General features: G+C 40.3%; 1 protein-coding gene and 1 long non-coding RNA gene across 7 annotated transcripts; one reads left to right on the top strand and one right to left on the bottom strand.

Moving 5' to 3' along the window:
• Positions 1-4,346: 4,346 nt before the first annotated feature.
• On the bottom strand, positions 4,347-23,985 carry ALG14 (ALG14 UDP-N-acetylglucosaminyltransferase subunit). 5 transcript variants are annotated; one of them, XR_014932748.1, is made up of 6 exons: positions 23,786-23,985; positions 21,378-21,529; positions 17,318-17,440; positions 12,096-12,271; positions 10,905-10,974; positions 4,531-4,725 (listed from the first exon to the last, which is right to left on the bottom strand). XR_014932748.1 is itself a non-coding variant. In XM_015869922.3 (4 exons), the coding sequence occupies exons 1-4, from the start codon at positions 23,940-23,942 to the stop codon at positions 4,495-4,497; spliced, it is 663 nt and encodes a 220-aa protein (XP_015725408.3). In that variant the 5' UTR covers positions 23,943-23,985; the 3' UTR covers positions 4,347-4,494. The 5 variants fall into 5 exon arrangements, 2 of the variants coding, with proteins under 2 accessions (XP_015725408.3, XP_032302147.2); XR_014932747.1 differs by lacking the exon at positions 10,905-10,974 and having other exon boundaries at positions 4,347-4,725; XR_014932746.1 differs by lacking the exon at positions 12,096-12,271 and having other exon boundaries at positions 4,347-4,725.
• On the top strand, positions 17,440-21,681 carry LOC116653766 (uncharacterized). 2 transcript variants are annotated; one of them, XR_014932750.1, is made up of 3 exons: positions 17,440-18,119; positions 18,612-18,707; positions 20,155-21,681. It is a non-coding gene; the product is annotated as an uncharacterized LOC116653766 (long non-coding RNA). The 2 variants fall into 2 exon arrangements; XR_014932749.1 differs by having other exon boundaries at positions 17,440-18,707.
• Positions 23,986-24,084: the final 99 nt, after the last annotated feature.

Below are 24,084 nucleotides of genomic sequence, written 5' to 3'. Positions count from 1 at the left end.
CTGCCTTTTTTCTTGGATCCTCACCTTCTGGAACAATCATTTATTGGTGTCATATCCAGCCTCAGAGTGGGCCAGCAACACAAGAGCAGTAGCAAAGTGCAGAATGATCCAAAGGTTCTTGAAACACTTTACACGGTGTTTGCTTGTGCTCTGACTGACTGTGGCCAAGTACCAGCAGTCTTCTAAATTCTGTGACTGCCATGTAGAGTAACAATGTAGCTTAGTTTAGTTTAAATGTGAAAGGCTTTGCTTTCTGTTGTAATATTTCAGGGTTTGTTTTTTTTTTCCTGTCCCAAAATACAGATGCTCACCAGTGCCATTCTCTGCTGACAAATAAGCTTCGTTTAAGTTGTCTTTGTGTTCATCACATGTAAGCTGCCCTTTGTTCACACAGCATTATTTAATGAATGAAAGCTGAAACTATAACTAAAAACTTATGTCCTAGGGAATGGATATCTTAAACACTACATTCAACAGCCTGTTCATAATTAGTTTCAGATTAATTTCAGGAAATCAGGTGTAGATTAAATGTTGTATGGTTATTCTTAAAGCTGAGAAATCTCTAATGATCAAAACTCTTGCTTCATGGCTGGTGAAGTCCCTTGTTTAACTGAAAGGGAAGACTGCCTGTGTCCAGACTAACAACAAATACAATACAAGGATGGTATTAACTCATCCTGCTCTGATCTTCACAACTCTGAGAGCAGTTCTACAACCAATTGTAGGAAATAAACGTGAAAAGAGTTGCATCGTTTATCCCTGATATACTGCCTTAGGCTTTTATCTAACACTGGCTATTTTACATTTCAAATCTGCAAAATAAGTTGTAAAGCAAAGAAATAAACTTTTAAGCTTCTTTTCTAATCTAGAATCAACTCTCTTCCCATATAATTATTTTATTGCAGTCCAACTGGTTCTCCTCTTTTATTTTCTCTTTCTTTCTTTCTAAAATAAAACTAACCTGTTTTTAATGAATGCACAATATATGTTCTCACTTAGAAGACAACCAGATAAAGAGTGAGAACTGAGTATTTCATGCTTGTCAATTAATGCGTATCTGGATAAAACTATCTGATAACTGAAACTCATTTTAAATCTGTCTTCCAGGCTAGGACTCAGTGAAGGAACTTTTGGATGCATTCTGTTCTCTTCTGAATTTTTGCCAGTTTTATGATGATATTTCCATAAAGTCATATTTGTTTTCTTTGAAGAATATATTTATTCCCTATATTCCTTTAGATCCACAAGATACTGCTTTCCTCTTTCAGAAACAGGGAAAGATAATAGATTTTACTTCAAACTCTGTCACATATGTAACGTGAACAGATTCGCCTCAATGTTAATAATTAAGGGAAATAATGATACACAGCAGAACCTCAGAAGCTAAACATTATGAATTCAGTCAGGAACTTCTAAGTTTTTGGAGCAGGCCATCAGATGTTTTTTTGTGTGTTTCACTGCTGGGAGCAGGAAGAATGTAGTTTTCCTTCAGAACAATGACAGTTTGACTGTACCCACCTACTACAAACAAAAGATAAGAGCTATTCAATAACAAGACCATGTCTTACTTGCTCTCCACTTTGCATTTGCAGAGAACTTGCAGTTAGATGAGATAATCTTTTCAAGGAAAAGTCAATCTGGTTGATAACAAACTTTAACAGAATTAAAGCCATGAACTCTTTTCTACATTCTATCCCCTATGGTTAGAAATGCAGTCTCTTGTTGCATGCTTTCTTCAAAGTTAAGCTGTGATGCATTCAGTTCTGAGCTGTCCTAAGTAGTTCTAGCTGCCTTAACTTTACAAAGCACCGCACCATTTCTAACACAAGTTCTGACTTTCTAAGACTGGTTATAACATGGTGAAGTTTCCTTAACTCGAGTTGGCAATTGATCCTGTAAGGAGAATAGTGACAAATACAAGGAAGTAAGTACTGTCCCACTCTCTCATAGTCTCATATGTGGGCTGATTATTCAGGTTAAAAGCTAGTTTTAATTCCCTATTTTGACTAGGATTTCCAGATTCACCAAACTGAGTAAATAGCACGATTTTGGGTGAACACAGACAGAGATCCTTTTGGCTTTGCTCTCCTAAAGGTTGTCAGTGAAGTTAAGGGAACAGTGTCTTCCTAAGGCTGAAGATGAGACAGCTTCACATCACAAGGCACGGAGCAGTTCAATTTTTCAGAAGACGTTCTTGTGATGAAATCAACTGCTACTTTCTGAGCTTTCATGAGGGAGGTTTCAGGTCCAAGCAGACAAGTGATCCTTGAACAGCAGTTCTGTGCAGGTGACAGGTGAAAGAAACTCTTTGGAACTCTCTGGTGTTCAAAGCCAAACTCATGAAGTTTATGAACCCATGGTTTGAAAGCACACCAAAACCCCAAATCCTGCACCACACAGTGCTGTAAGGGGCAGCAGAGCAGCCAGAGATGCTCCCAACCAGGGCTAAATCCAGAGCAGAGTGAAGGATGGGATCTGTTCTGCCCCGCTCTAACAGAAGCAGCCTGTGAATGCAGAGCTGCCTGAGCCGGGCCTGTGTTTGTGTGCTTGGCCAGGGAGCCTGCCTTGCTGCCAGGCCAGCAGGCGGTTCGGGGAGGATGTAGAGCATGAATGGGAGCATTCATTGCCTTTCTCTTCTCATGCTTCTCTAAGCCTTAGGGTGTGATGCTGTACTGCTGCCCTAACCAGAGACAGAGGAAGGGGCTGCCTCTATCCTCCTTCCCCTCTACTCCAGTTCCCTAGCAAAACTAAAAGCAAGGTTCAGCCCAGAGAGCGCTAATCAAAAATAAAGAACCATTAGTCATAATAAAGTCCAGCGTATCTTAAATTTAACAAACTATCTGCAACTGGACAGAAAGTCCTGATAAGACTGCCAGTTTGGGAGAGGAAAAAAAGACATTAAGCGGGTCAAAATCACTTTAGTCAGGTCATTTTCAAGGACCCGAATATGTACTGCATATAGATTCCTTCCCACATCTTCTTAAGCTATTAACTGCTCTTTAATGTCAGATGCAATCTGGGGTAAAACCAACATAAAGTGTCTGTTCTGAACTCACATGTGCCCACATCAATGGACTCTCATTGTGCCTCTCCCACTGAAAGGAGCCTGTTGGACAGGTTGTAAGGGCTGGCTTCCCCGCAGGGCCTCATAATAGCAATTTTCAGCATAACGTCTTCCAAAAAGAAAAATATTCCTATAACTCCAGTTTCCCGAAGTCGGACCTATATTTTCTCTTCAGTTAATTGCCATTCCCTGCCCAAGCCATGGCTGCAACTTTTCTGACATCCGAGTGAGATGGCGTTCCATCTATGGTGCTGTGAGGGCCTTGCTACAATGGCTTTGTGAGGCAGCCCTGTTTTTCCCTGAGATTTTTTGCTTTGTGTATGTTTCTGTAGCCAGACACATAGCTCTGTGTGTGCACAGATGACAGACATGTTTATATTGCTTCAGAAGTAGAACAGTGTGTAGAGCTATGTTTTGTCAGACTAATGTGAAATATTAAAATAGGCTTTCACGTGCTTAGCTCCAACAAAATATGTTTTAAAAATGGTCCCTATGTATAGTACCATTTTCCATAACAAAATCTTAAGAGCACATCATACTGCTGAAAGTAAGGTGTTTAAAACATGAAAACAGAATGTATAAAAGACAAAATCACTGTGTGAGGTAAAGGGAAGAGGATCTCTTTTCCTCCCCTTACAACAGACAGTAACACTTTTTTTCCTCTATATATTAGAACCCAAACCAGCTTAATTCTCCCAAGTGACAGTTTGTTCTCTGTGATATAAACCTAATAGTGACTTTTGCTGTGTAGGCTTTGAAGAAAGCGCTTCTTATATCTGTAAATGCTGTGCCTGTAGCATGGCACTTGTCACCTTTTTATTTAAGAACCGGGCAAAACATTTTCAGAAGGTGTGCTACAGATTATAAGGACAGTTTTGACAAGCCCAGAGGAAAAATGATACTGGTTGAATGTGTTGGGTGTGGGGGGGCATGGGGAGGGCTGGAAGACTGTAGAGCACAAACTGTCAAGAAGCCAACTTAATATAACTGTTTCCTTTATACTCTAAGGATTCACAAGGGACTTTGCTGCTAGCATACAGGAAATCAAGTCTGTTGTGCTAGAACAAGACTTTGTTTCTTACAATTTAAAAAACTACACAAAGTTTCCTTACAGGAAATGTTACAATTCATACAAATTCCCATATTTATTTGTAGACAAAAATTGCTATTCGCATGGCAGGAAAACTAGATGAATGCAGAAACAGCACAGACTTTCTGCCACTATGGGTACTGCTGCACAGACCTTCATGATGGCAATAAATACAACTACAGAAAAGTATACTGCAATGTAGAAATATCTTTATTACTGTCTGTTTTTCCAATACTGGCCTAACATTTAACAAGAATCCTTGAAAATAAATTATGTTACATGAATGAATTTCTTCAGTGAGAAGCTTTCAGAGTTTATTTTAGGTAAAGCCTGTCCTCTTTTATACTATTCGACCAAGATATACTGACTTGGGATATTTTTCCTTCAGAGCAGGCCATTGAACAATGAAGTAATCTGAAAAGTAGTAAAGAATCTTTCCAGACAGGGATAAAGTTTCCACACGGCAGATGCTTTCTACGTACACAATGATTGCTCTTTTCATTCCTAGAAGCCCAAGTAGAAGAGCAGATATACAGACAGGAACACACGTTCCTGGTCCATTGCACAGTATCTGAAAGAGATAAAACATTTTACAAATGTGAAACATTATTTTTTTCCATATGTTTATGAATTAAAATTGTACATATTCTTGTAAAAATTACATTTACACCCCCACCCCCGTAAAAAATCCAAAGATATTTAAAATAAACAGAGGAGGCAATTGACCACATTTAAAAAGGAAAAAGGGAGGGAGGAAGAGGTGCAACCCAAAGATGTTATTTCAAAGTAGCTGCCAAAAAAGATCTTCTTTCATTACATGTCAAGGAGGAGGAGAAGAGTTCTGAAATGGTACAGGCTATTTCTAGGAAGGAAGCAGAAAGAATTCCTGGACTTGGATACATAAGTAAAACAGCTTTGTGCTGTACCACTCACAAGATTTGTGAACAGATTGAAGCGTAATAAGGCCAAAGTTTAATTAAGATTATTAATCAGTTCTGAACTTCTTGAACTTTGGCTTAAGTCAACAAAACACTTAGAGTTCAGAAAAAAATGTGCTAATCAGGATTTTCATCAAAATCTGCTAGCTCGTAGGTGCAACCAGATTATTTAATTCTTTTAACATATGTCCATATTCACCTATATGCCTTTCTTATGTATACTTATTTCTATGTATATGTTGCATATTTGTAGTGGAGGATCTCAAATTCACTTGTAAGTACTAACAACAAAAGAAAAGTGGTCTTTCAAGCTTAGACACTGGGAAACTGACAAAAATCTTGCTTAAAACAGAAAGCTTTAAACCAGGGTATGTATTATATGCACTACTTGAGAATCAAAATTGATTTCAGGCAGGGAATTTCTTATTAAATTTAGCAGCTATCATGTAATCAGTGCTTTTCTGCACAGCCGGGGGTTATGTGGAAATAAAGAGCTCTTTTACAAATCATGGCCCTATATCCTATGAACTTACATTTTTGTCCAGCTTGTGAAAAATATTATATTAGTACGGAGGGGGAAAAAAACCATCAGAATTTCTGTTTCAGGGCTGTAGCAAATATTTCAGAACACTTCCTTCTCTGCTCTGTGGCAAGATCCCAGTGACAGGTGGACTGACAGCACCTTGCCTCAGTGAAATGTAGGCACTTCTGATACTGCTGAGTTCCAGACCTGACTGCGAATACTGTCCTTTAACAATTACATAGCTAAGAAGTGAACGCATCCAATTTGCAAACAACATTTCTAAAATGAGAACAATAAACTGGTTTCAAGCCTCCCCTCTGAACTTGCTTTCAAGTAAATCCATGCTGGAGCTTAAAAGCGTACTCCAAAATCTGCTGAGAATGAAAATCTGGGTCTTATATATTTGGCATGGCAAATAAGGACATGAACCAACCACACTTTGCCTTTTAGCATTTCAAAGAAACTGTTCCATACCTGTGAACTAAACCAGACATTTTGCCCTATTTCTTGCTGAGTTTGATTAATTTGCATTGTTGTTGATCCTGTTTCTGGTATATGGCTACTGATACGTAAATTTAAGCATGTTTGGGTAATAGCATTTGTTAGTAATTGCATTTTTTAGTAATAGCATTTGTTACTGTAGACACGGGCACATGAATCAACCTGGAGTGTTTTTGTGAGTTCACTGAGAAAGAAAAACCATCTCAGGGTTTTTGCTGCAGAACCATGCTGCTCCAGGCAAATATAGAAGAAGCACTGAAACAGTTAAAATAATAATAATTAAAAGAAAAGTATGTACTGCTTTTTCTTGTAAGTTGAATATTCAGTCTGACTATTGCTTTCAGGTTCAAAATTCCACTTTAAATAGACAGATAAAAATGTGTACCTCTGCTAAACAGAATATCCCTGATCCTTTCCCTGAGTAGAGCTATGTGCAGTACCAACACTGGCTTGTTCTTGCTGCTGCCCCACACCTTTTCCTGTTGCATTATGCTCCCATCCCCTCCCTCGCCCTTCCCTCACTGTCTGCCATTTCAGCAACTCTGCACTCTGCTCGGCCCCTGGAGATGCCTCCACCCATTCTTTCTTCCCTCACCTTTTTGTTTTCCATGCTCTTCCTCTGCAGCCCTGCTCTCAGGCAGACTGTCTCCTGGGTTTGCACGGGCTCAGCCTGGCTGGCTAAAGCAATAGCAGTTTCCCATCGTTCCCTTACTTTCAGTCATCTGACACAAGAAGTAACATTAGGGTAGAAATCCTAACTTTCTCCTTGTCTCAGTAAAACTGGTTTTATAAAAGCCAAATTATTATAATAATGGTCTTTATCAACATACTCTGCCATATACTTCACTCTTCTCTAGACTTTTTGACATTTGGTATTCTTGTCTCTGGGTGAACGCACACAAAACTAAATATTGGAATGAATTCAAACTAAGTGCCCTCACAAAAAACTGTGTAAGGAAATAATATTTAAATAGGTCTGTCTGTTAAGATCTATGTAGATCTATAGGCCGCACTGAGCTGGTGTTTTTACTTTGTTGAGGTAAGAGCCAGAAAACCTCTATACTAAATATGTTTTTTGATATGACAATTTACATCTCCTACTAGCTGTTAAGAAGTTATAATCTCCTTCTCAGGTGCCCTTTGATTTGCAGAAAACTATTTTCACAGGGAAAAGGATCAGGAAAATTATGGAGTTTCTAAAATAATCTGTAATAAAACATTATCTGACCAATGCTTTTCTACACATACCCTGTCAAACAAGACAGAGCACTTGTGACAGGATCTCTGCATGCACAATGTCCATAAGGTACCCTGGCTATGATGCTCACATTCTAAAATCCTCTATTTTAGGAATCCTCCCCTGAAAGAGACTGGTATAAACCTGCTGAACTCTATGGACAAATAGATCTCTATCTGACTAAAGGGTCGTGATCTTTATGTTAGAACTATGAATCAACCTTTCTGGTCATTAAAAATTAACCTTCAGTCAACCCTAAGTGCATGTCTAGAGACATGTCATACTGGAACAATCAGAGTTGCAAACACATAGGAGTGGCAATTCCCTTCCAAAAATCTTGTCCGGCCAGTTCTGCTTACGCCCTCTCACAGTCACCAGGAAGAGCCAACAGCATTCCCACTGCTTGGAATTCAGCATCAGATGCTCATCAGTAGAAACAAGGGGGACTGAGAAAATAGCATGTATGCTCTAAGAAAGATGAACCACTGCAGATCTGTAAGCAATAAATGCTGCTGTTCAAGCTTGTTCCAGTGTACAAACTTGCAAAGGTAAAAGGAACTGAATCACCTACAGCCTCCCCAAAGCTCGTAACAGAAGATGAGCTGTGCTGCAAGTACATTTCGAAACGCTGTTCAAAAGTAAATTTTGAAGAATGATCGATGTCTTCCACCTTGAAAAGATCAGGGCTTCCATTTTTCCCATCCAGTAGAATCTGTTGGGGAATCTGGTAGGAATTATTAGTGTCCTCTGGAGCAGAAGCAGGCATATATTGGGCAAGAAATGAGAAGGGCCTCTCCAAGGTCAATCTAGCTATTCAGGGCAAGTGTTTCCCAATATCTATTTACTTTAGCTACAAGGCTGTGTGTAGAATCTTTGCATTGCATGAGATACGTCTCTAAAGACATCTCATTTATTTGGTTCGGCCTCCCTCAAAGAGGCACAGAAAAAGAAAAGGGTCAGATAATTTTTGTGTAGCTTTTGTGATCTTGAGCTGCAAGAGCCCAAGGAATTTCTTGGTCACTGGCCTACCTCACCTTGTAGCCAACAAGCTGCATGGGATCACTGCGCACATCAGCAAGGCAGGCCTCTTTATACCTTTTGTATTCACCTTTAATGCAAAGAAGTTTTCAGGTAAGTCTTAAACAGGCTGCCTGGCATCACAGCAAGGCCTATAAGCTAACGCCTACGTACTACAATCCTCATGTAATTTAACATAAGCAGTCTTCTGAATGGTAAAAAAATCAATCTGGTTATTAACGGAGGCTTGAAAGTAAAGGGTCAGTATAAAATCTTTATACTTAGTGACCAGATATATCTGACTTCATGTTCATCATGGAAAAGGAAATCATTCTTGCCTTTGTACTTCAGATATTTTCTACAGCTGCTGAAAGAAAAGAAGCTAAGCCAGTATGCTGGCACGTGGGGAACTCTGGCACACGGCACCAGTGCTGATAAAAACTTCTTTAGAGCTGGTGAATGCAGCACTGTAATGGAGTGACATTTACCAGCTAAAACACTGAAACACAGCTTCACTGGGACTAAATGTCAGGCCACTGGTAAAAAACAAAACCAAGCAAAGCAGAAAACTTGCAGTTTTCCTGTAAAGATGTAAACATGTATTAGCTGTATACCCTTAATGGACAAGCATTTGAGTACTGATTGTATTCCCAAATTAAAATAATCAATTAGACCTCCCTGATGCCTTGGTAATGCCCTTTCCTAACAGCACTAAGCAGCCTGAGAAAAGGATGGGGTTGGTGAAGACAGAGAGCTACTCAAAGAGGCAAAGGAGAGCAGAATGATACAGGATTGATCCAAATTATGTTATTGTATCATCTTTGTTTATCTGCGCAATGAAAGAGACCTACTTTTTTGTACTTTTTTTAACAACAACAAAAAATAGTTTAAAAAAATATAATAAAATAACAAAATAAAAAAATAGGTATTTTATGTCGTCTAGAAAGAAACGCGGGACCAAAAATGGTTACTTATAAATTCTGTTTTCTTCATATTTTTGCTAGACTGCTAAAACTCATCTTTTGTTGTAAATACTTCATTTACTGTTCAACTTCAAGCTGTTGAGCTTATTAACATTTGGGAACAAAAAGTAATGGTTCAGCCTGTGAAAGACCAGAACCTATCTCTTACGTTTGTCAGAAAGGTCAAGGAAATCTAAACAGGCATTCCTGATATTTTAAGGAAGGCAAGGAAAAGGAAAGGGATTTAAAAAAAAAGAAAGAAAGAAAATGGGAGAAAGGGAGGAAGTGGGAAACAGGTTTGAATGACAATTGAAAAGCAGTCAGCACAGAAGACAAAGGAGTTTTAAACCATGACCATACTGTAATGTACTCACAGAACGGACTTGAGAAATAAGCTTTCCTATTTGCAAATAAGACTTTATTTAAAAACAAACAAATAATTCAATTTCTCTCTCAAGAGAAAGGAGAATAAATCCTTCTTGCTCAGCTCTGAGGAAGAGCTTGGACCATCTACAGATGTGACAGAGCTCTTTGGCCAAGGGTATTGCCAGCAGACCCTTGATTTGGACCGTGATTTCTACAAGTTTTCCACTTCACTGTGGAATGCAAATTGTGGCTTTGGAATGGGATTTCAAACATCAGCACGAAGATGTACTGACTACAGAAAAGCTGCTAAAAGGCAAGTCAAGTCATCTGTGCATTTTCATTTTAACTGCATGTTCTTAGTTGATGACAGACACCCAAATGTTGTGTTGTCGATAGCCTGACTTGCATAACAAAAATAAATAATGAAGTGCGCTAGCAAATTATAATGCATAAAACCTTGGAAAAATCAGCGTTAGAAAACTCTCGAGACAAGGACAGACTCAGTAGAGTCAGTATTCAGCAGAAATAACTCAGTAGAAATAATAACAAATAAACATAATTTGCTGAGACGCAAACACAGAACTCAAACAGGGGCAGAATGTATTGTCTTGCTACAAAGAAATCTCCTTCAGGAAATTGCAAATCTGACCATAGAATAACCTGAAGGATCTCTCAGAAACAAAGGAAGCGGAGCAGAGAGAATGGTTACAGTGACAGGGAAACCAAACAGGCAGACTTACTGAAAGCTATGCAAAGGTCCTTGGACTCTGAAGGGAAAACTACAAGAAATATAATAACAAACTTACTTTTATGGATGGGCCAGTGTTGGATATTTAAGGAGTTTACTGCCTGTTATGAATTCAGAGTGAAATAAATGCCTTTGTGGGTGTTTTGCTTGGGGAGGCTGGGGGGTGGAGAGTTATTGTTTTCTGTGGTATAAGAATAGAATCTACAATGAATTCATTTGTACTCTGACATGCAAATTATAGAATATCACAAGATTACCACCACTTGCCTGTTTTCAGTATCATCTTATTGTATAGAAAAAATCCACATTTATGTACTGTAAAGCACCCAGCTGAACCACTTCTTACTTCACCTACAGAAGTACCAAGCAGCTACACATGTAGGTGTAATGCAGCTTCTTGGTCTCAGCTGTGTTACCTTGAACTGCCTGAAGATCCTCAGGGACATGATTCAACTCACCTGGAGCCTGTGAGAAACACAACTGAGTGCATGTAGCTGTGCTGCATCTCTCTCAGTATTTGAGACTACTCTAATGAAAGAATTAATAAAAAGCATCAATGAATAAATATTTCAACTTTTAATTGTAAATATATTTACATTATGAGCTCATGAACTTGGGTTGTACTCACGGCTCTGCTGTGGATCCAGCATGAGATTTAATACGATGCTTTCTCTCACTTAGGTATTTTCTACCTTAATACTAGGAAAACAAACATTTACTTCTCAGAGAGGATTCCTGTATATCCTTCTCGCTGAAGATCTCCAGATATGGTAAGTACTGCTTTTATGAGCATGCATTTTTTTTTTGATAGCTAACACAGAAAAGCTGTGTTTTTTTCATAGCAAGTAACTCTAACAGGTTTCAAAAAATAAATTGTTGGTGTATGTGGAGGGATTGCAGTTATGACAGTGATCAGATGTTCTAGGAAATGTATGTCTATTTAGTAATCAGAAAGGGGAAAAAAAAAGAAATATTAGAATTTATGGGATAAAGGGTTTTCTAGTAAGCTTAATGTAAGTATGTGAGAAGGAGCAAACTTGTTTAGTCTTTTCCTATTTTAGCTCGTTAGCATGTCTGAAATGCTTCTACTCTCTCAATCACATGAATGAATGATCATGAGCATAAAAGATAGTTACAGTGCTCTAAAGCAAATGCCTGTGTTCAAACTAGTCAGTGGTTGCAGCCTGCAGTATTGCTAGGAAAATATTTATTGTCCACTCCTGGGCATTTTGTTGCTAAGTTCCATTGTTATTATCACATAAAATCCACAGTAGGTGAAGCACTCTTCAAAACAAGCAGAAACTTGCATGGTTCTGAAAGCAGATTACCTAACTAGGATAAATCAGACCAGCAGATACCAGAATGGGAGAGAGATGTGGAAGAACAATGACTTTAATTAGAATGTGCAGTTGGTTTCCTAACATGCAGTACTTTTCCTCTGCGTTGATGGGAGTATAATTTTCATCAAAGACTAGAAAAGGTTGGAGAAAGTGAGACAGAAATCCAACCTGGGATTTTCTCTAGGGGAGAAAAGCAGTAGTTTCATGAAACACTATGGACCAAATCCACAACAGGATTTAATTAGGACAGCACTAAGTATCATCACTTCTGCCTTCTAGGCACTCAGTTGCCCGGCCCCAAGTTCTTACCCTCTGTCTGCAGGAGCAGGGAGCCCAGATGATGCGTTTCTTGTCAGTCTCTGTGCATAAAGTAGTGAAAGGAGCTAGCAATTTCTGGATCTTTGCAGAGCTCAGGAATGTGGCTACTTGACAATATCAAGATGTAAACAGCTCGTGTCTGTTTCTGGGTGTGCCTAAAGGCTTAACTGTTGGAAAGAAAGATAACTGGGGTCAAGAAAAGCCTCAGGAGTTAGGCACAGCAGCCTGGGGAAGAAAGTGGTAGAATCAAGATTTAGATGCATGTAGAGATGTGCAAGTTTGACTTTTTTTTTTTTTTTTTTTTTTTTTTTAATGAAGCTAACCTTAAGCTTATCATACTGTATTTCATGCCAAAGGTGGCAGGGCCATAACTAGGAGAAAAAGGTCTCTGGAGAAATTTCCATCCATATATGACGCTTCTGTAGATACATGGAAGCAGAATGGGACATTTGAGCTCAGTGTATTACTCAGTATAGTTGTCATGTATAAATTAAGAATAACAGAACCAAGAAACAGCAGCAGAAGTGACTCTCATAAGAAACCAGGAGAAGGATAGAAGGTTGCTTAAAAAAGGCAGATGTAGGCCAGAGAATGAACTCCATACCTACATTACCATGGAGCTGGTCTGTGGTTTATTGCCACTACTGCTAGATTAATGGGAAGTACAATTTTGACTCTGTGTAGAAGAAAAAGTTGCTTATAATGCAACTCGGCAAAGGCCTTTTGCCAAGTAAATGAAATAGCAGTTACCAAGCCACACCTTCAGCTACAAACAGTGAGTACTAAGTGTCTTTCAGCAAACCATTTGTGCTCTAAGCTCACCTGAGTATGACAAAGCACTTGGTCAGAGAGCTGTGATTGATATTTCCAGCCTTTTAGAATCTGTGTAGAAGTAAGGACATGGCTCATCTCCTCATACCAAAAGATACTGCTCATTATAGTAGATTGCTTCTTCTTGGAAGCAGGCCAAAGATTGAATTTAACCATACATACTGCTAACTGACCTAACATAAGCCTTTAATTGTAAATATCAATGTGTCCTTTATTATTCAAGCATTCATCTAATTAGAGTTTGAAGTATGTGTTTTAGGTTAGCTAAAACTACTTTCTATGCACATTAATATCTTTGAGGCTACAGCAATACTAACTGCACTTGCTATAGCAAGAATCCACATGAAATACCTGCCTGAAACCTCAATTAATCTTTACTGCTATTGCTATCACCCCTCTGAAATGCAGTGTGTATAAGCATGTCCTAACACCAGTCACAGGAGGCAGAGCTACAAGCTGGCTTAAAGTTTCTAACTTGAATGGCATTAGATGTCTGTGGGTGTTCAGCAGAGGGTACTTCTATACCGTGGCTGCAGGATAGCTGTACACAGTGTACACAGTGCAAGGTGGAGGGGGAAATTAATACATATTCACTAACACCGAGAAGTTGAACAGATTTGGATTGCTCAACTTTGTGTTTTTTGTTTAGAATATACAGCTTATATCACTGACAGTGTTAATCTGATATTCTTGCTCTTGTCTGTTTTGATTGTTTTGATCTTAGAAGAACAATAGTAGATCAGACAGTGTAAAATCAGTCTGGTCTAAAAGAATTATACGCAGGGGAGAAGGATTCAGTATACAAAAGAATGTACCAGATAGTCTTATTACTGCATTATACAAAGTTCGCTTGTTATGAAGTGAATAGAGAAAAAAATGCCACCACCCAGATTTTGTAGTTTTCCACCAAGTTCTAATAAGAACTGTGATATACGGGACAATAACTTATTATTCGCCATAGTAATTTGTTAAAGTGCTATGAACTTAAGATGTTCTGGGCAGAGCACAAAGAATGGAAAATCTTAGTTAAATGAAATAATGATCTCCTTTCATATAGCAGACTGTGAACACTTCTGTAACAACTTGAGAAACTCGCTGCAGTGAATTTAACCAGTCTGGGGACCAGGCGTGTGTAATGGGATGTGCAGGCCTCACATGAGTCATACAAGAATTGGTAGGCTGCTGGAAGCACAATCAGCTGTGCAGAATTCAGGCTTCTATTAAAGTTTAAAAGGGAGAGTCCCATTCAGCTGACAGCTGGTGGGAGGGAGACAGAACAGCTTGCTTTACTTGCTGTGCAAATGTAAACTTCTTACTAGAGACTTCCCACGGGAAGGAGGCTCTCAAGTGGAAGGACCGCCTTCTTTGCCTGGTTTAACCCCGGCTTTTCCAAATAGCAGTGGACTGAAAGTATCCACTTATCTCAGGTCTTGCAGAGTATTTAAGCAGCAAATGTAGCATGTGCAGTGCAGTTTCAACACAGTTTCATTACGTTGAAGGAGCCAAGCTCTGACCAAACAAGTAGACATCCCACCTGTGGCTGACTGTTAGGGCTGGATGCAATCTCTGGACAGCATTCTATCTTGTGGTGCACTTGTAGCCTTTGTTTCCAGCTTAAATTTCAGGTATGTCAGAATAACTGGAATGACTGTGAGCCAGCCAAAGGGCTAGATCACCCGAAGACCTGCTTTCAGGGCTGGCAAATCTCAGAGACAAGGACAATCGTTCTGTGAGCAACAAGAAAACTGAAGACTAGGACCCTCTGAACTACTGACTGTAAGCATAACAGAGTAAGGCTGTAGCATTATCTCCTCGCGGACATTAAATAATCTACACAAGATCCAACAATTTTCTCTGTCTTTGGGGAAATCTCAGTGCAGCTTGTCTACTTTCCTGAAACTGCCTGAGAAGGACTTGCATCTTTCCCTGGGTAGCAGATCTTCCAACCCTTTACTTTTTTTAAGCTTCTTCTCAAGCCTTTCTCTCAGTGAAGGCAATAAAAATCACTCTTCTCTGACCAGCTGTCTGTTTTCATGGTAGGAATTTGCAGTCTTTGAGGCTATGACTGCACATTAAATCTGGCTGCAGATGATGGTGTTACAAGCTTTTTTTTTTTTTTTGTGGGGGAAAAAAGGTGTAGACAGAGTGTGCTGGCACAAGCCTTGCTCTCCTGGAATTTCAGGCCTCTGCACAGGAAGCCTATGTAAGGTTGATATGTTGTAAAAACTGCCCGGCATAGATGTGCCTGCAAAACATTTTGACACCTATATTTCTGGAGCTCTGTATTTGGCTTTAAGAACATAAGACAATCATCACTTCTGACGTCTCAATTTTGTTACTTGCTTTAATATCTCTGAAGGGATTTAACTTTGCAGAGTGCAGATACTCATAACTCAGAAATGGGCCTCTTGAAGATGATCTCAAACTGCACAACTAAACTAACTTTTACATTTCTTAAACTCTCTGGAGGCTCATTTTAAGTGTGGGTCAAATCCTGCAAGACAGTAAAGGTCTCCTGGATGTTGTTCAGTTCTTTCTGAACTCACTGTCTTGAAGAAGGGTTAGATGGAACTGCTTTCTCATGCAAACATAACTAAGAAGCTTTGCCAGAAGATTTTGAGAGATACAAAGGAGACATAGTACTCAAGTGAATGAGTACATACGAAGTAACTTCTGTGCAGCTACGTTTGCTGTTTCCCACTTTTTTCCACAAACAGCTCTTTTGGCTTGATAGATAAGCTCAGGTTGGCATAACTAACATATCTGCTCCAAATCTTGCCTTTCTGCACCTAAAAGATTTCAGCTCTGAAGAAGAATAAGACTTGGTGTAAAGCTAAAGATGTTTCTTCTAGTGGTAGTACCAGCTGCTGTCATGAGCAATGATGGTACCTGGCAAAAAATCCTCCCCTTCAGCCCACTTCTATTCGTGGATACAGAATCTTAGGACAGAATTTTGAACTGCAAAGGTCTTACAGGCCTTGATAAAATGTATTATTAATTCCATGAAGACAAGTGTTTTATGGAAGCATTAGGCTTTGGACATCTTATCACAGCTTATCAACTCCAATTCTAGTAACCATACATGCAAATCCCACTGTCACTTTAAATTCCTCCCACAAACAATAGAACCACAGAATTACATTTGTAACTTCCTGCTCCTCTCCTACAATGTATCCTGTTGACACTTTTGATAATATAATAAAGCTACATAGTGGGATTTTCCAGTCAGTTTCTTCTGCAATGTTTAGTCTTTGAAATGTATACGTATTAAAAGAAACCAGTGGCATAGCAATGCAATCCCTAAATATTTTATGCCTTTAAACCTACAAAATGTCTGCTTTGTGTAAACATTCCCCTACTATTTCCCCCTGAAAATGGAAATCACTGTAAAAGGAAAATTAACCCATCTCCTCCTTCCTCCCAACTTGTAACTGCACAAGTATATACAGGTTTCACTGAAATATTATATTTAAAAAAAACATTAAAACATTCATTTGAAATTCTGTTAGAATCTCTTTTTAACCCTGAGTTTGGATATCTGATACCTTGATATGACAAACTTAGCAGAAGGTCAGCTTTCACTGCATTTTTCCTTAAAGAATAATAGGATTCTTTATGCCTGGAGTCCGATGTGTGACCTTTTGAGAGCTGCATTAATACGAAACTTTATTGATGAAACATGTCATTTACTTTATTTCTATAACCTGACAACCTTGAATTCTGTCTCAGTTAAGTGTGTGGAATATTTAAGATAAATGTTGCAATGAGCACGGGATTGCAGTTTTGTGAGCAGCTTGAAAAGATTACTGAAAGTGAGAGGAATCTGATTGCCACTGCGGCAATGATGTTTTTGTCATCAGATGAGATAATTAATTGTCAGTCAGCCAAAGACTAAGTAAATATGCATGTAGTTGAAAAGTCTATGCAAACACAAGAACTGAATCTGTACGTATTTCTACTGCTCTGAACCTGCCTGTTCCAGACCGGTCATACCATTTCAGGAGCGAAACCAGCTGACAGTATAACCAGGCTTTCAGGCAGAGTTTGTCCTGTTGCAATCCTGAAGAGATAAGATCAAGAACCTTGTTTGTGCTAGCTTTGCCAGCATTAAAAAGAGGGTGACAAGCTCCCTGGTGTTACCTGAAAACTCTAAGAAGGGAGACTGGTATTTGCTAATCTAATTCTTGAATGCTGCACCCCATTCTGTTTCTTTGTATATTGCTACTATTATTACAGCTTTTAAAATTTAAAAAAAAAAAAAAAGTATATCCTGTAAACTGTAAATCTAAGCAAATATATGAGATACAATCTGCAACGTCTTGGTATTTCAAAAGCTCCTGTGATCAGATTATTAAGTTCTTAGTAAATTAAAATTTACCTACCAAATCTGGTTTCAGTTTGTACGTCAAAGGAAGAGAATAAAGTATGGAGTATGCGGTTGTAACCACGGAGGAGGTCCAAGATTGTCTAACCTCACGGCTTCTGGGAATGCGATCAAGGGTGAACTGGAAGAGAGCACGATAAAGCTAAGTCGTTATTTTTCTAAGAATGTTGTTGTTCCCTCCATAGAGTTATTAGACCTGTCTGTGCCAACATTTTTTTAATTTTTAAGTCTAGTATGGAGATGTTTGGGTCTGAACTCTTTTCTTAGATGCTTTATTCAGCATTGTGCTTAGCACTCCTGGTGATGAGGTTACACAAAATACTACAACTATATATCAATTTTTTGAATCGTTTCTAGTGTTACTTTAAAACATTCCTAACTTTAAAAACAATTCAGCTGGAGCACTTCGTCTGCTGTACGTTAACTTAGTGCCCCTCCTAGTGGCCACCGAGACACGTTCCTTGGTTTCAGAAGCCACAGTCCAAACTAGGTGGCTCTCTTCTGTTTATTACTTGCTTTGATTCCATGTGGATTTACATCATAGAAAATACAACAACGTTTCTCAATTAAGGTCTAGTGCTATACTGTTAAAATCTAACAGCAGATATCACTGTTCTTTGTTCTTTTCCTAGAAAAAGGTAAAGATCTTTCACTGTGTCTAACAGGTATCAAATCAACAAAATACAGCTATTTTCTGTTTGTCTGAGAACGCTGTGCACAATCTGGACATAGTCAGGCTTCCTGTCCACTTCCCAAGTGACACAGAGTAACCCCACTTAAAAATTATTCCTGCAGCAGAGGTCAGTCCCAATGCCAATTAAATTTTTCACTGTTTAGATGAAAAATAAATACATAAAGTACAGTGCACTCTCCAGTGATACTGATATTGTTTAGGTCAGGACGTGGTCACTAACTCCCTTCACATGGGATGCCAGAACACTACTGCTCTGGCAGAACTCATGTTAAGAGACTCTAAATATCATTATAAACACTAAAAACTCTCCACTTACTGCAAATGCAACATTTCTAAGTAACACTGCTTAGTCCTGGTGATTCACGACCAAGAGTGTTACCAATAGCCGCACATGAAATACAAACTATCTTTTAGTCTTGAATAGTGGTAGCTGAGGGCTTTATTACACACAGTGTAATAAGAATATAAAGAAAGAATATTAAGAAAGAATATTAATTTTCTTGTCTGAAATTTCGTTTCATTGCAATAATGTTTTTTAATTGTAATAATGGAAGGCATTAACGGACGTTACAAACTGATTGTTTGGCTCTGTTTGCAGGTGTTGAAACTGACTGCATTAGTGTGATGACAAAAGACAGAAAAACAAACATGCCCCCTGCTCTCCATGCTGCAGGATTCTCTCTCTTTTTCAAAGGTTTGGAACAGATCAGATGATAAAAAGAAATGCTCTTAAGTAGAGTTTAGACTTCTGTGTGGTATTACATCCTGCAAGAAATATGTATTGACGAAGTAGTTTTAGGCAGATCAAGCTTGAGTGGAACTATTGAGACGCTCCCTTTCACAGTAAGAATGGTGTTAAATAATATTTGCCAAAGACTTGTACGTAATTTTCTTCGTGATAAGAAACTAATTTCAGCAAAACTTGGAAGGGACCCCAAATAGTATCAAAGTAGCAATTAACTTGTAGCATTCAAGTCAACATCAAACTGATTGCATCCATATTCTTCAAAATATACATATGAAACTTTGCATTCTGAGGCCTGTATCACATGTTGCAAGTTCAGCCCATGTGTCAGTCAGGTATTAGGTATTAAGCTAGGGAAGAAAATAGAATTTTGTTTAAAAGATACTGCCAGGTGTTCCTGCAACCCTGGTCTCTCATCTAATGGAGCACTGTTAGTATTCTGAACAAAGAACACTCATCTTTTGTTGGAAAACTGCACAGTGTGTATGCGGTATGAGACATAGACAAGCTGTGCTCCTATGTTCTGTGGTCTCATACTATTGCATTCATTTTTCAGCACTTCTGTAGTGGAGTCAGAGACCTTGTTGTTGTTTGAGGACAAACGTTCCAGACTGGCAATTCAATAATGGTTGATGGAGTACTATAATTTTAAAACCAGTGATGTAGTCTTTATCTAATTAATAGCACTGTTTTGCAAGCATGCAGAGAAAAGTCGATGAAAAATCACCCCTGCCATAAATTATTACAGTATCCTCAACTGAACATACCGCAGACCTTCCAAATAACCTGACTTATGCAGTTCTTTTTCATGCCGAGGAAGATTTCCTATCATGATAACTTTCATGAAATATGGAAACACGGAGTAGAATATGCGATCAAATCGCATGAAGGATAGTGAATCAAGCTTCTCAGACATGACAAATGGGGATATAAGACCCTGTGAAGAATGTGCGTTCTTCAGTCAATATATCTAAGTTGTCTTCCTGCTGCTAGACTAGGACATTGAGAGCTCAAGTAGATTCCCTGTGCTGAGTGCAGGAGGTAACCTGGGCGTCAGCTGTGGGGGCAACCAAGTACAACAGCTGTGATTAGAGGCTGAGAGCTAGAGAGAAGAGAAAGGCAAACAACAATGGGACCAGAGATGTCACAAAGAGGCTTTTTTAATTTTCTTTTCCAAAAGACTTAATGGGTAGAGGTGCAGCATTTTGTTTCTTGTAAGGAAGATGTTGCTTCTAGCTTCCTTTCCTCCTTCCTGAAATCTGTAGCTTTTAGAATTGGGCTAAACCATATATCAAAAAGAGAAACTGGTTACATTTGTGTGTTTTTTACACAGTTTTTGCTAAATGAACATGCTGACTTTCTCTTCAATCATTGTTATAACCTGTCTTCTGTTCAGTTCTTAGTTCTGGAAAATATACTTCCTTGACAAGAAGAGGAAGAGGATGACTGTGGATTGAAGCTGTCAGAATCTTCCCCTTTGTTGACTCAAAACTACAAGAAGCCACTAGCACATTATTTTTAAACACATATGATGCATACGTATTCCAGTACTCAGTGCCAAAACATGTATTGGCTGAGAGCATACTCTGAAAGTTAGCAAATATATGTGATAGGCACGTGACCTTTGCTTTCCAAATTCATCTTCTATTTTTGCTCTGAATGTTTTTCCTCAGTGGAAAAAGAATGGCCAAAATAAAGCGAGCATCTGCTGTGCAGACAGCAAAATCAGATGCAGCCAAGTATGTTCCTCTGGCTTCCAGTGCTCAAGGAAAATATAACTACATGATGTGTTAGCAGTTGAAGGGAGTCAGAACGTGAAGTTGCTTAGCAAAACTAAGTGTACTAGTGGAAAAAATGCACAACCTTTTAAAACTCAAAATATTTTTAAGAAATGTAATGACCTGGGTTTGGACGTTTTTCAGGTATTGCTGAATTGGGAGTTCAGCATCCACTCAGGTGATCAGTCAGAAAGCTACTGGCAGTAAAATGCATTACTTTCTTTTTAAACACCTCTCTAACTAATGCTCGGTTTTAAAACCACATCAAATCACAGTTTAGAAACACACAAGAGGAATACAATTCCAATTCAGTTTTTTTGTTTTTTTTTTTTTAGATAAAACATTTTAGAAAACGCTTATCTCAAAAATAATTTCACTGAGGGAAAAGGCCCAACTGAAAAAAGAAAAGCACAAAAAAGAGCAAACCACCATATTTCTGTCTCCATACTTTTACAGCTACAAGCAACACATCTAACTCATTTATAAAAGCAAAAGAAACTTATTCTTAGTGTGCTTTTCCTAAGCAATATTTCTTTCTGTAGTTACTTTCACTACAACTACACTTCCCCATTGTTTTTTATCAATTAAAATGTTGACCAGAGGTAAAGATCATTTTAAAACTAAATAAGGAAGGTGGCAATAAATGGCCTTTGTAATTTTCAGGTATTTTTCATTTTCAGAGTCTATCTAGTTCACCACTAATCAACTGTGTTTACCTGCCTCACTTTTAGCAACATTAGAAACAGTATATACAGAATGGCACTTCAGCAGAACTTTAGTGGCAGTGATGGCAGTCACATTAAGATCAAATTATCTTACAAGAATATACTTAACAAGTTACCTGGGAATTGGAGAACCTTTCAGCCCTCTTTTGTTCGAAAGAACGTATTTTAGCTTCACTCATCTTATCAGAGTCTGCAAGAATATAACATCTAGGAGAGTATGATTCTGACAAACAACTGAGCAACCTCAGGATCTCTGTTGTGTGCCCTCCTGCAAAAATGAAATATGCTGCCGTTAGTATATGAACTATTTTGTAACTTTCAGCTAGGTTAGTCACTTTTCCTTTTAAACCTTATTTGTATTAATAACATTGGTTACACTCTTCTAAAATGAGAATATTCAATTAAAGCATGATTGAGTAACATGAAGGCAATTCAGCTCCCATTGCAGCCATAGTGATGGAAGAGATTCAGTTAAATGAGATCACACAGAAATGAGACGTTTAATGCCCTGTGCATGATGCAAAATTAATTTGGCAGTTGCACTGTAGTCCACATTCAAAACCCACGCCCTAGTGCGACTGTCCAAATAAAACCACATGAGAGCCCACTTGTGGCTGTGCAGTGGAGCAGCGACTCTCACCGAGCACACTGAGTGCTCAGCCTTGCCACGGGGCAGGCAGAACTCAGGGACTGTGCAAGTCCAGCTCGTAATGCTGAAAACACGCTGGCAATGATTTCTGCATCTAAGCCAGGGTAAAAGCTGAGTGCCAGGACACAAGCAGTCTGGCCCCAGTCAAAGGCTTCACCTACTGCCCTTGAATGGGTGTTGACAACCTTCTAACTGCAAGGTCACTTTGTTCAGGGAGCTGAGCTGGCAGTAAACCAAAGAGAAGGGGAGACCGTACTCCTGCTATAGTGTAGGGCTGATCTTTTTGCCAGTTTGGTTTCCACGTGATTACCTGTAACAGTGAAGTGGGGAGGGGGTCACTCTGAGATCAGTTCGGCTGGATGAGAACACCAAGCCCTGAAATACGTGCGTGGCCATTGGCTGGGTCTGTTACTTTTAGTTCTGCTAGAAGCTGCAGACCCAAATCACGAACTGAATGTATTCTTGCTATCTCTGGTTGCCTTTCATCAGCCTCCTAAGAGACCTTTGCTGTCAGAGACAGGTGTCCTGAGCTGGCAAACATTTGTGGAGTGCTGAGCCACACGCTGTAGGGCTGGCACAGGAATGTGGCACCTTCCTGCATGATCTACACAGTGTTTTACAAACACTGGAGGGCTTTTCTCTTGAGCAACGGCTTGTTGAAGCCTTCAAGAATTTCAGTGCAACCTTCCAAGTGTTTGGAGAGAAGCAGGAGATTCTGAGATTAAAAAAAGCCTTGAACAATTGCAGATGGCATAATGCTGGTCAGTGTAATGGCAGCAGCACGACGGCAGAATTAGTTCCTTATTGCCAGTGTGTGACAATACAGCAGTGCTGAGGTGATGCCCGGGGCTGCTCTGGACGTGACTGCGGCCAGTTTTCAGTACAGTCTAAACCTATAGGAGGAACGGACTGCACAGCAGCCTGGGAGGCAATGGAGGAGCACCAGATGTACTGCCACCAACAGATGCATGTAGTGCTCCCCTCAGTAAGATAAGGAAACGTACTTGGAGTAAGACTATTACGAAACGTCGTGCATCACAGAATCACAGAATGACCCGGGTTGGAAGGGACCTCAAGGATCATGTAGTTCCAACCCCCCTGCCTAGCAGGGCCACCAAACATACACCTTTACTACATCAGGTTGCCCAGGGCCCCATCCAGCCTGGTGTTGAACACCTCCAAGGACGGGGCATCCACAATCTCCCTGGGCAGCCTGTTCCAGGGCCTAACCACTCTCCTAGTGAAGAACTTCCCCCTAACATCCAACCTAAATCTTCCCTCCTTCAACTTAAAACCATTTCCCCTAGTCCTGCTATTATCAGCCCTTTCAAAGAGTTTACTCCCCTCCTGGGAGTAAGTTCCCTTCAGGTACTGAAAGGCTGCAATGAGGTCACCCCGCAACCTTCTCTTCTCCAGGCTGAACAAACCCAACTCCCTCAGCCTGTCCTCATAGGGGAGGTGCTCCAGCCCCCTGATCATCTTCCTGTCCCTCCTCTGGACCCTTTCCAAAATCTCCGTGTCTTTCTTGTACTGAGGGCTCCACACCTGGACACGGTACAACAGATGGGGCCTCACAAGAGCCGAGTAGAGAGGGACAATCACCTCCCTATCCCTGCTGACCACCCCTAACGAGCATGTAACGAGCGTGACGCCGTGGGCACAGCCCTGCTCCGAACAACCATCAGTGTGTGTGCCGGCAGCCCGAGTACCGCGCAGCTCAGCCATGAGGAGCCGGGCCGGGCTCTGGCCGCGCCTCACAGCGGCTCCCGGCGCGCACCGCAGCGCAATGACGGCCCCGCGTTGGGCCTCGCGCTGTGTGCCGGGAGATGTAGTTCCCGCTCCCGCCGCGATCTCCCCGAGCCGCGCCTCGCTCACCGGAGCCGGCCACCACCAGCAGCCGGAGGGGACGCGTCCGCCGGCAGCGGCGTCTCCTCGCCAGGAGCGCCCACGGGACGAGCAGCAAGGGCGGCAGCAGCAGGAGGAGAAGGAGGAAGGTCCCGGTGCCGCCCGGCAAAGGGAACCAAGGCTGCATGGCGCGGCCCGACCGCTCGCCGCCCCGCGCGGCAGCGCCTCCCGGCAGACGGCGGCCGGCGCGGCCCAAACCTCCCCACGGCCGCACAGAGCCGGGGGCAGCGGGGCAACGAGGGGCTGAGGCGGAGCGGGGCCGGGCTGGG

Source organism: Coturnix japonica, chromosome 11, assembly GCF_054131305.1.
Source record: "Coturnix japonica strain WE chromosome 11, WE-NBRP24, whole genome shotgun sequence".
Taxonomy (NCBI): domain Eukaryota; kingdom Metazoa; phylum Chordata; class Aves; order Galliformes; family Phasianidae; genus Coturnix; species Coturnix japonica.
The sequence above is the reverse complement of the archived record's forward strand: the minus strand, read 5'-3'. Positions and strand labels throughout refer to the sequence as shown.

Bases quoted from the DNA above. Each gene is read 5' to 3' on its own strand.
- ALG14 (XM_015869922.3), bottom strand. From the start codon at position 23,942: ATGCAGCCTTGGTTCCCTTTGCCGGGCGGCACCGGGACCTTCCTCCTT. The intron at 21,530-23,785 runs GTGAGCGAGGCG...TCATTTTTGCAG, and splicing joins GCTGGTGGTGGCCGGCTCCG to GAGGGCACACAACAGAGATC. The intron at 4,726-17,317 runs GTAGGTAAATTT...TATCTCTTTCAG, and splicing joins ACAAACTGAAACCAGATTTG to ATACTGTGCAATGGACCAGG.